The sequence below is a fragment of the Scatophagus argus genome, chromosome 9 (genome assembly GCF_020382885.2).
Source record: "Scatophagus argus isolate fScaArg1 chromosome 9, fScaArg1.pri, whole genome shotgun sequence".
NCBI lineage: Eukaryota > Metazoa > Chordata > Actinopteri > Scatophagidae > Scatophagus > Scatophagus argus.
The window spans coordinates 23,574,890-23,585,393 of NC_058501.1; the positions used below are offsets into that span (position 1 = coordinate 23,574,890).

Below are 10,504 nucleotides of genomic sequence, written 5' to 3' on the forward strand. Positions count from 1 at the left end.
TTCCCTTTTACTGAGGTGATTTTGCTAACAATTTATAATGTAGCTGAAAAGGTTAGGGAGAGACTGTGATGTCAGTTTTATATGAATAAAAAAATTTGTTGGTGAAATACTTACAACATTTAATCTTTAGGATCCGTGCACATTGACCCAAACAAAAAGAGAAGGAAGTGATGTTAGATCTCTTATCTGATTCACGAAAGACAATACACCCTAATTGGGAATAAGCATGCCATGTAGACGAATCTAATAAGTACTTGCATTTGCACTCTTTAATGGAACATATACTGAGGTGTATAAGTTTATCATATTAAAAGGCTAATTGAGAAAACCCTTGAACAACTATGTTAGCAGTAAAATTTCTCTCTTTCTAAAACTTCTTTAGACTAATGGCATACCTGGGCCATCGGCTTTTGTGGGTTTGATTACAGTCTGAAAATGGAGGAACTTTCTTCTGGAACTTGTCAGAGTCTATTTGGTCCCTATATTAGGCTGTCCCAAACAGTCTAATAGTTAAAAGGTATACAGTGAAATCCAGAGAGATTTATTTGCTGTTGAATTAATCGACATTGTGTGCACTCATTTGGAAAGGGCTGGGATGTAATGGATGTTGATTTAGTCAGCACTGTCGCCTCATAGCAAGAGGGTTCCAGGTTCGAATCCCGGTCTGGGCCCTTCTGTGTGGAGTTTGCATGTTCTCCCTGTGCCTGCGTGGGTTTTCTCCGGGTTCTCCGGCTTCCTCCCACAATACCAAAAACATGCACATTGGGTTAATTGTTAATTAATACTCTACATTGACCCTAGGTGTGAGTGTGAGAGTGTGTGGTTGTTTGTCTTTGTGTGTTGGCCCTGCGATTGACTGGCCACCTGTAGTCAGCTGGGATAGGCTCCAGCTCCCCCGCGACCCTGACGGATAAGCCGTATAGAAAATGGATGGATAGATGGATGTTGATTTATATTTAAACATTCCCTCAATTCAGGTTTAACATACACAGTGAGAACACAATACTTCATGGACTATTATAGCATACAGTTATGTTGAAATGATTTTTAATCATCAAATGCTGTTTCACTATTGATGACATACAAAGTTTTATCCAGCAGCAGATAGTGGAAGTCCATCATAAGTTTAGTATTTAGAAAGACAAACAGCGTACTTATGCTGTAAGTAGAGCCATTCTCATATGTCCATAGCGTTACATTAGTTTGTGCTAGAAGCTCTGTAATAAAAAGAGATGCTGAGTTCACAAGGATTTTTGGACAAATCGCGCCTTTGTTGCACTAAAAGCTTTTTATTTGATTATGTTTAAACTTCAGCAGTGATTCCAGTTAGTATGAGCGTCTGTAAGAGCAAAATGTTATTGTTTTGCAGTTTGAAAATCTTCAGTCCTAATCCAGGACGGAGCCATACACCTCCACCTCGCACAGACTCAGGAACTCGTCTCTCTCAGGGATGAATATGTTGACGTAGCGACCCTCCATCCCGTTACACTGGAATTCACTAACACCACCTGCTGGGATGCTGTAGATCACTTCACACCTGCAGGAAGCAGAAATCAGTGAGTTCACTCCAAAAACGTTAAGTGTTTAAAAAAAGGTCAGCAAGCAGTGGTAAAAACGCCCTCTGCTTTAAAAAGTAAAACCAGCTAAATTAAATAAAATAATAAATAATACTGAATAATATTTGCCAGGGGTTACAAAAACTCCACCTTGTTCTGACATATGGCATTGAAACTGAAACATTTAGTAGTTTTTCCACAGAATCCTCTTTTTCTGACCGCTATTCTTTATAAATTTTAAAATTTCTATGACTTGAGTACAAGCCACGATGACACATTCGTGTCACATCTCCCGGAGCCTCGCAGGTTTCCGTTGAACTCGTGTGATTGCGGTGTAGTTCGTTTAACATCAGCCATAACGTTAGCTTTTTTTTGCCGTTTGTTTGCTGAACACAACGTGTAACTATTGTAAATGTTTGCTTGCTTGCTTTGCTCGTGTCCTGTATAAATCGAAAAAGAAAATAAAAGGTTGAAATTTTCAAATACTGTAAAACCAGACTGTATGAGCTACCTGGGGTTGCTGTTGCCGTTGTTTTCAAGAGAATCTCCAATTAGGATGTGGGCTCCATTCAGTCGTTCTGGGTTGGTATGTGAATTGGTGACCTTAACAGAAAACACTTTATGGGTTTTGCGCAGATCCAGTCGCCACCAGGGCGCCACGTTGTTGTTCGTGTGACTGCAGGAGCCATCTTCCCACTTGCTGCCGCGATTCCCATCTATGGCGTTATATGCAAAGCCATATTCATACAGTGACGACTGTGAGGCTTTTCCTTTGAGGGCCAGATTCTCTCCTGTAAAAAGAACACAATTTTCACTGAGACCTGGACTTCGCAGTTATCGTTACAATCAAATGTTGACATATTTTAGTGACATTAAAGAGTATCGTATGATTTTTGTCTGCGTTTATTGATATTTCCACTCAAATTCTCACCAGTTGGGGCGTGATACCCATAGACTTCCACTTCACACAGAGTCAGAATTCGTCCCGCACCAGGCAGAGACACGGTCACGTAACGTCCCTCCACGCGATTATCAAAAGCCTTAGTGTATGATTCACCTCTGCCAAGTTCAACAATCGTACCAACCCTAACAGAGAGAAAGAGAGAGGAAGCAGCACACCAATCAGTTTATACACCTGTACAATGTCAGCATGGGCTGTGTGAGTAAGTGATATGAATAGATCCAGAACGTGTGCAGTAAACCACAAGAACACATTTTTTACCCTACAGTGAACAAAATGCTTCTTGAATGAGGAAGCCACAGAAAGCCAGTGGAGCAGAGACAAACAGGAGGATGTACGCTATGTGCTGATTTGGCTTTGGAAACGACAGCAGCAGCAAAGACCAGCTGCACTGCACCTTTAGCCAGACAGAACTGTCTCGGTGAGAAACTCCGTTGATGAATATTAAACAGGGCAGAGTTGAGGGAGATCAGGAGGAAGTGACACAAAGATGATTGGTTTTATTTTTTTACATTCACTCACACTGGATTTTCTAAGCCGTTGTTATTTGCAGAGTTGCCTATGTGGATCTGCAGTCCGTTGATTCTCTCCTCACAGCAGTCTCCTCTGTTGGTGATGATGATGGAGGTGACGATGTAGGACTCCAGCAGGTCCACTCTCCACCAGGGGTTGGACGTTTCAGCAGAGTGGGTGCACGATCCTGAGTGGAATTCACCTTCGCGGTTTCCATCAATAGCATTGTAGGCGGCCCCGAATGTGTGCAAATAACGATGTGACTGGGTCGCTTTTCCACGCAAGGCCACATTCTCTGTGAACGGGCAGTGGAAATAGAAAGCACATAATGGTAGATTAGCATTTCAGCTGATACCTGTGCTGTGGTCCTGAGAGCAGAACTTACTGCACACGCTAAGAAAACATGCCAACAGACTAGACACAAAGTACAGACAACCCAGCAGCAAGGTCCAACAGAAGAAACAGAACCAAGCTGCTCCAGGAGACACTGAAGAGGGATAAGATAAGAACTTTATTGATCCTGCAGGAAATTGTTTTTTTTAAGATGAGGGATGAACAAAGTCAGACCATCTGGGTCATTTCCAACACTGAATATTATATGCACTTTGTATACATTAGGGGAAAAGCAAATTATACACAGTCCTGGGTTCTCAGGATTGTGTATAATTAAACAGTATGAGTAAAACTTTTAGTTAAAACAAAAATCCTGCAGAAAGTTGTTCTGTACGGGTTTGCAGGAAAGAGGAAGTTGGTCCATCTAACTTCAGTACTACATTTAGAAGCAGCAAAACATGATGCATTCGAAATTTGAATTTCCAGTTTTTCATTAAAAAGTGGTGTGTTATGCTGTGGAAAAAAATAACCTTCTACTTTCCACTGCAACTCCAGACCTTCACCCACCTCCTGCTGTTCCTACTATTCAAAACTTCTACATGCATTATGAGACATACACTTTAAATGACACAGCCAGATGTTATTCAGAAATGTGTACAACTGCGTGTGGCGATGTTCAGAGGTGCCGACGTCGCACGAATGCTCAGATCGTACTTACTGTAGGTGGCAGCTGAGCACGACCCCAGCAGCAGCAGCACAAGGGAAACACTGACTTTCATCATTCTGGTTGAGACAGATGAGACCCACATTTAAATGATGTATATCTCTTATTCTTATTCTTATTCTTGTTATTCCTTATTACAATGTTCATGTTGAGCGTGACAGAGGAGATTCTGCTAAAACAACTGAAATGTTACCTGGAGACCCGGACAGAGCAGACGCTTTCTTCCTGAGGTCTGAGGATGAAGCTTCCAAGCCCCTAAAAACTAAGCAACTTCTGTACTTTATATATGCGTCTGTTTCTTCACCTCCGCATCAGTTGAACCAATCATGGGAAATCAGATCATATACATCTTCAAAATGATCCAATCACACCATACTACTTCACTCCCATGCACATGTATTTCACTCCCTTACTCGTGAATGAGGTTGTCCAAGTTCACACCAAGAAGTAAGTCAAAGATCACCAGATTCATTATTTTCATTAACTTTAAGGTAATAAAAGGATTTTTCCTCTCAGTTAGTGGCAGTGATGGAATGTGTCCAAGTACATACTTAGATTTTGAGGTACTTGTACTTTAGTGTTTCCTTGTTATGCTGTTTTATAATTCTGCTCCACTGCGTCTCAGAGGGAAGTAGTGTACATGTAAACAAACAAATGCATTATGTGTCACAGGTGCGTCTGTGATGCTGGTTAGGTGTGATACTTAACCAACACTTTTCTCTATGAGCTCTTGACTCGTGGGAGCAAAGTGTGCAGCGGTTGGTGCAAGTTTCTGGCATCCCTGACACTAAAACTGCAGTGCACTCGTGTGTGCTTCATGATAACATCTTTGACCTTATTCAGTGGAAATTTACCAATTTTAAGAATATGCAGAAAAGGGAATAAAAACATCAGTAACCATCAATGTTGAAATTGCTTGGTTGCAGATTTTTACTTTGCGCAATGTACACACACCCTGAAACTTCTGTTTTGTTCCAGAATCACTTCAGTGTTTTGGTGTTTCATCATCCCAGATGCTCTACTTCTCTCTTTGTTCTCTGGAAACACCAAAACACTTCCAGCTCTCTCCGGTATCCCTCTGTCTCTGACCGTGAACATTAAGGTGTTATGGCGTTGAATTGTGGATGTGCCTTATTCTGATTATGAGCCATAAAAGAATTTTTGGTGTGAAGTTTGCGGTCAGTAAGTAACAACACACTCGTGATTGGACAGGTGAACAACAGCCATTTAACATCTCAAGGCTTGCTGGAAAGCTATAGAGGTGTTAACAGAAATGTTTTTGAGAGTCACTTTCACTATTTATGGTAAGCTTAGCCAATCACCTCCTGGCTTTAGATCCATAATTAACACACAGATGCATGAGAGATCTCAGTCTTCTTATCTAGGAATCCACTAGGAAGTACTGTATGAATACTGTATTTTGGGGACAACCCTGTTTAGTTTTAGTTTAAATACTGGGGGAAAATAAAATTACTACAAGAATGTAAGACCTCATGAATATAGTTTTATGATTTAAATGTGTAAGACAAAAAAATTGTCGCAACAACAGCAGAATAAGCTTATGAGATACATGCTGCAAACCGCTTCAAAACAAAGACATGACAGATTACTTTTTATAGTTTCAGTTTATTTAGGTCATGTAATATTCACCTGCACACGATGACATCACAGGTAGTTGTCAGTAGTAAAAACAGGGACACTTAAACTCAGTCAAAAACTCAGCAATGACTTTACAAAATTAAAAAAAACCAAATACGGATGTACAAAGTTCATACAAAATCACATGAAATACACGTATTAATATCTAAAAGAACTCTCCCGCTGTTAATAAAATCACTCCAAGAGTCTCTTGGATAATTTAACAATACAAGGGGTTTATGTTAAAGCTCGGGTTGATCAAGCTGGTGAAACAAGCAACAGTAGCTATTTTGAAATCTAAAAGATCCCACCTCCCCCCTTTGGGCCTCCCTGTTTGTCTAACCTCATGTCACCTTCATGAGTAAGAAAACACCCAGTAGTTTCATAGCAAAGTTAAACTATGAACACCTGTTGTTAGCATTCACAGCTGTCAAGGTCGCATATTAGTATTGGGAAATTTTGGCTGCACCTTCTTCTTGTGCGACTCGCTTTCTGACAGAATATGTCCTCAAGCAGGTAGGAGCTTCTAAATTACATCACTCAACCTTGCTTCAAGACCCTCAGTTTTAATATGCCTTTTTTACATGGATATTTTCACATGTCATAGGAGGAAAAACTATTTTCTGTTAATTTTCACAGACTGGATTTGCATTCATCAGGCAGTCACATAAACAATTCCAAATGTCAGCTCATTAAGGAGTACATCCACCCCCTAGTGGTGAAAAATATATTGCAGTATTAACATGCTCTCAGCCACATTGCTACTGTCTCTCGTCTAAAAGTGTTTGCCACTAAGCCTGTACAAGAACATCAATTCCACATCTGCAACATGAGGGTCGTTGTTATCAGTGTTGAACCTCCACACACCTAATCCAGTCTGGAGCCGTACACCTCCACCTCACACAGGAGCAGGTGTGTGGTTCTTCCGGGAATGACAATGTTCACGTAGCGACCGTCCATCCCGTTGCACAGGAAGGTTCCGGTGAAACCTCCAGTGAGGCCTGAGATCACAGCACACCTAAAAGAAAATGAAAAAATGGCTTTGATCACTCATCGGATGGTCATTTGAATGAACGGATTTTCTACGAAAGACGTCTAATTTTCATTTTGAGTTTTAAAGATAACACTGATAAATATTTGTTACTGCCAAAGCTTCATCCTTAGCTTTTTCAGCTCGGCATAAATGTGCCAACAAACCCAATGACAGACATACAATAATGTCATTAATAACTGTGAACTACCTGGGGTTGTTGTTGCCATTGTTTTCAAGAGAATCTCCAATTCGGATCTCAGCTCCATCAAGTCGTAAGTGAGACTCTTTGTAAGAGGTTATGTTAACAGAAAACACTTTGTGGGTTTTGACCAGGTCCACTCGCCACCAGGGGTTGAAGTCATTGTTTGTATGAACACAAGAACCCTGGCTCCAGGTGCTAGCACGATTCCCATCTATGGCGTTATATGCAAAGCCTGTGGAATGCAGAGACGACTGCGTGGCTTTTCCTTGGAGTGCCAGGTTCTCGCCTGCACAAACAACACATTTGCAAACATCAGCACTGATATCTAGTTTTCCTCGATGCTCTTTGCAGAACAAAAGGTTTATCTCCTGTAAGTCATTTTTAAAGGCACAACATGTAGTTTCCATTGCTCTGGGTCTCAATAAAAGGAAATCAAAAGACATACTGTAAGCAGTGTGGAAACATGGGACTTGTTGTCTTCATTCACAGACTACTATTGCCGATGAAAAGCGATCTGGTTGATTGAAGGTGTGACCACAGCTGCATAGAAAAATCATTTTATTCTGCAATAGCTGAAATTCTCACCAGTCGGGGCACGGTAGCCGTAGACTTCCACTTCGCAGAGTGTAAGGACCTTTCCTGAGCCAGGTATAGCTACAGTCACATAACGTCCTTTCACAAGTTCAGTAAAAGTTAATTTTAAAGATCTGCCTGCTGGGATATGAGAAATTACACCAACCCTAAAAGAGACGGAAACAGAGAGGAATGTGTTATGAAACTGCAGCATTTAATAGCAATACAGAGCGACAAATGATACCAACATGTAGTCACTCTACCAACAAACTAACACATGTCATCAAATTTAAAACTTTAGTCATTCAGTTGCTTGTATAAAAGCGACATGTGGACAAGAAGGAAACATTTCTCAGGTACAGATGCATAAACATGACTGTCTGTGTCAGGAAATTAATGTACACGTGCCAATCAGTCAGAACTAATTGTTTTCAAAAAGAGGAGGAATTCTTTGAATTCCTCCATCTGTGAAAGCATGAGGATGAGTCACAGCCTTTCCTCCCTCACACCTTTCAATGGACTTTTGAACACAGTGTTGGCCACAAATTTAGGTGGGCAGGGTGAAGCTATAAATGAGTAGGAAATGCTCCGTCAAATCAATCCAGAAAAATCAAGGCAAAAATTACTTGTTCTCTTACACCTAGCTGCATTTGAGTACATTGCCTAATGTAAGGATTTCGCTAAAATCATAAAAAGAGCATAGGCACAGTTTAACATGTTCAATCCATCGTCTACAAGCAAATAGATGATAAGATGCGACACAATCTGGGAAGCTTACCTCTGCTAAACAACTTCCTGTAGAAGCCCTGGATTTACTACTCAGTCATTTTGTTGACTTACAGTGGGTTTGCGATGCCATTTTCCTGTAAAGAGTCGCCGATGTGAATCTCTGCCCCGTTGATCCTCTCTGCACAGCAGTCTCCTCTGTTGGTGATGATGACGGAGGTGACGATGTAGGACTCCAGCAGGTCCACTCTCCACCAGGGGTTGGTCTGGCCGATGGTGTGGGTGCATGAGCCGGCCATGAAGTTAAAGTCACGGTTTCCATCGATGGCATTGTAGGCGGATCCAAATGGGTGGTCATAACGGAATGACTGGGTCGCTTTTCCACGCAAGGCCACATTTTCTATGAATGAGACAGTTAAAATAAACAATAGAATGTAAGGAAATGATTCTTTTGACCACTTGGGGTCAGCAGACACAAGTTGCGGGTGCAGCACTGACATTTTAAGTTGATCTGGTGAACTCGTTAGCAAACAGTTTTATATTTACACATTCAAGAAATTCAGTACAACAGGGTACAACAACAGGACCAAGTCATTGTCTTGCAAGTCACAAATAAGCCTCTAGTCCTAAACTCTGAACTTTGACTAATAATGCATAAAATTTGGAAGCAAATTCACAGATGAAACTCCCAAACTCAATACATTTGACCATACTAGAATCCCCTCCAGATGTATTTTAAGACATCTGCTCTGAATAACAAGTTATAGCTGATGTCGCTGGTTCACAAAGTTCATTTAAAAAGTTATAATTCTTAAAATTACATAAACTAATTCTGCTGAAAATTCCAGATTTAAGTTGAGCACATAGCAGATGAATGTGGAAACATCGTGTACCGTGTCAAGAGGAAATTTAATATTTTATGACAAAGAATTCACAGTTATAGCCAGATTGTACTTACCATAGGTGTAAGCAGAGCATGTTCCCAAAAGGAACTGCAAAAGCAAGACTGAGCCGTGTTTCATTGCCCTGTTGAGACACAAAAGAGAGTCAATGAAAGAATCCCACTAAAGAAATAATTACTGTCTGAATTCTTTCCCATATTCACAACCATCTTTATTCTAGAAGTCAGAAGTGCATTAAAATGATAATAAATGGATGACAGAAATTTTGATAAATGGTGACAAAGAAGAAAGCATGTGTGTAGCCTCAGCTGTCAGTACACAGTAAGAACAAGATAACAAACTGTGTCCAACTCTAAACGCAACACCATTCAACAGCAACACTCACCGTCACTCGCAGAAATGACCTCAGAAAAAGACAGGGAGCTGCTGGTGAATATGAGTTCATGTGGACCACACTGGGATATTTATGCGCTCATCTTATCATGGCACATTGTATTGTTTATTGATGATTTACCACAGATGACTTTGTCTCTGGCTTGTGTGTAGATAAGGCTCATTTCACTTACCAAGCAGATCAAGGATCAGCGACATTTTATGATGGGGTTTTTTTTTTTCTTTGTTTTTTTTGAAAACCAAAAACCTTGAACGGCTGTAGAATACAAACAGCAGTAGAACACAGTGCTATTCAGTGCTGCTCTTTAACCTTTGAGTCTCATGTATGTCACTGGGAAAAGGCAGCTCAGTGTCAGTGATTACTGAGTTTGCCATGGAGTTTTGTCCAGCTGCTTCTCCTCTCAGTCCACGATGTCCAGACTGTAAAGAAGGAAAAAGCCGAGTGTGGTTGGCTGATAGAACTGAAGAAGAAGAAGAATCAGCTTTATTGACAGTATATATATTTTTACATACACACGCTGAATACGTCTTCTGCATTTGACCCATCCTTAGTTGAACACACACATGCAACACCCGGCAAATTACATGCAGTGAAACACACACAGGAGCAGTGGGCAGCATCAAGCGCCCGGGGAGCATATTGGGGGTTTAAGTGCCTTGCTCAAGGGCACATCAGCCGGCTAATGGAGGGGTGGGGGGGGGGGCAATTTTTTCGCATTATTTGCAAAATTTTTCCTGCCCGTTCGGTGGGGGAATCAAAGCGGTGACCCTCTGATCACAAGCCACTTCTCCAACCTCTAGGGCACGGCTGCCCCCAAAGCTCTACCGTTGTCGGCAGGATTCGAACCTGCGCGGGGAGACCCCAATGGATTTCTAGTCCATCGCCTTAACCACTCGGCCACGACAACACGACAAGCATCACTTCCCATGATAACCTAAACTTCTTGGTG

The 10,504-nt window shown here is 41.2% G+C and overlaps 2 protein-coding genes and 1 non-coding gene across 3 annotated transcripts; all 3 read right to left on the minus strand.

Annotated features, from left to right (window-relative positions):
• Positions 1-1,025: 1,025 nt before the first annotated feature.
• On the minus strand, positions 1,026-4,408 carry LOC124064410 (fucolectin-7-like). The gene is made up of 6 exons (XM_046398846.1): positions 4,281-4,408; positions 4,082-4,146; positions 3,040-3,325; positions 2,488-2,642; positions 2,068-2,347; positions 1,026-1,537 (listed from the first exon to the last, which is right to left on the minus strand). The coding sequence occupies exons 2-6, from the start codon at positions 4,143-4,145 to the stop codon at positions 1,387-1,389; spliced, it is 936 nt and encodes a 311-aa protein (XP_046254802.1). The 5' UTR covers position 4,146; positions 4,281-4,408; the 3' UTR covers positions 1,026-1,386.
• Positions 4,409-6,234: 1,826 nt separating this feature from the next.
• Positions 6,235-9,607, minus strand: si:ch211-215k15.4 (fucolectin-4). The gene is made up of 6 exons (XM_046398847.1): positions 9,547-9,607; positions 9,218-9,285; positions 8,374-8,659; positions 7,546-7,700; positions 6,967-7,246; positions 6,235-6,743 (listed from the first exon to the last, which is right to left on the minus strand). The coding sequence occupies exons 2-6, from the start codon at positions 9,279-9,281 to the stop codon at positions 6,593-6,595; spliced, it is 936 nt and encodes a 311-aa protein (XP_046254803.1). The 5' UTR covers positions 9,282-9,285; positions 9,547-9,607; the 3' UTR covers positions 6,235-6,592.
• Positions 9,608-10,380: 773 nt separating this feature from the next.
• On the minus strand, positions 10,381-10,462 carry trnas-aga. Its single transcript has one exon. It is a non-coding gene; the product is annotated as a tRNA-Ser (tRNA).
• Between the last annotated feature and the right edge of the window lie 42 nt (positions 10,463-10,504).

What these genes read in the sequence shown, in the direction of transcription:
- LOC124064410 (XM_046398846.1), bottom strand. Translation starts at nt 4,145, where the DNA reads ATGATGAAAGTCAGTGTTTCCCTTGTGCTGCTGCTGCTGGGGTCGTGC. An exon ending in GTGCTCAGCTGCCACCTACA is followed by an intron (nt 3,326 to 4,081) that starts GTAAGTACGATC and finishes GCCCGTTCACAG; the next exon opens with AGAATGTGGCCTTGCGTGGA. An exon ending in TGGGTATCACGCCCCAACTG is followed by an intron (nt 2,348 to 2,487) that starts GTGAGAATTTGA and finishes TTCTTTTTACAG; the next exon opens with GAGAGAATCTGGCCCTCAAA.
- si:ch211-215k15.4 (XM_046398847.1), bottom strand. Translation starts at nt 9,281, where the DNA reads ATGAAACACGGCTCAGTCTTGCTTTTGCAGTTCCTTTTGGGAACATGC. An exon ending in ATGCTCTGCTTACACCTATG is followed by an intron (nt 8,660 to 9,217) that starts GTAAGTACAATC and finishes TCTCATTCATAG; the next exon opens with AAAATGTGGCCTTGCGTGGA. An exon ending in AATGGCAACAACAACCCCAG is followed by an intron (nt 6,744 to 6,966) that starts GTAGTTCACAGT and finishes ATTTTCTTTTAG; the next exon opens with GTGTGCTGTGATCTCAGGCC.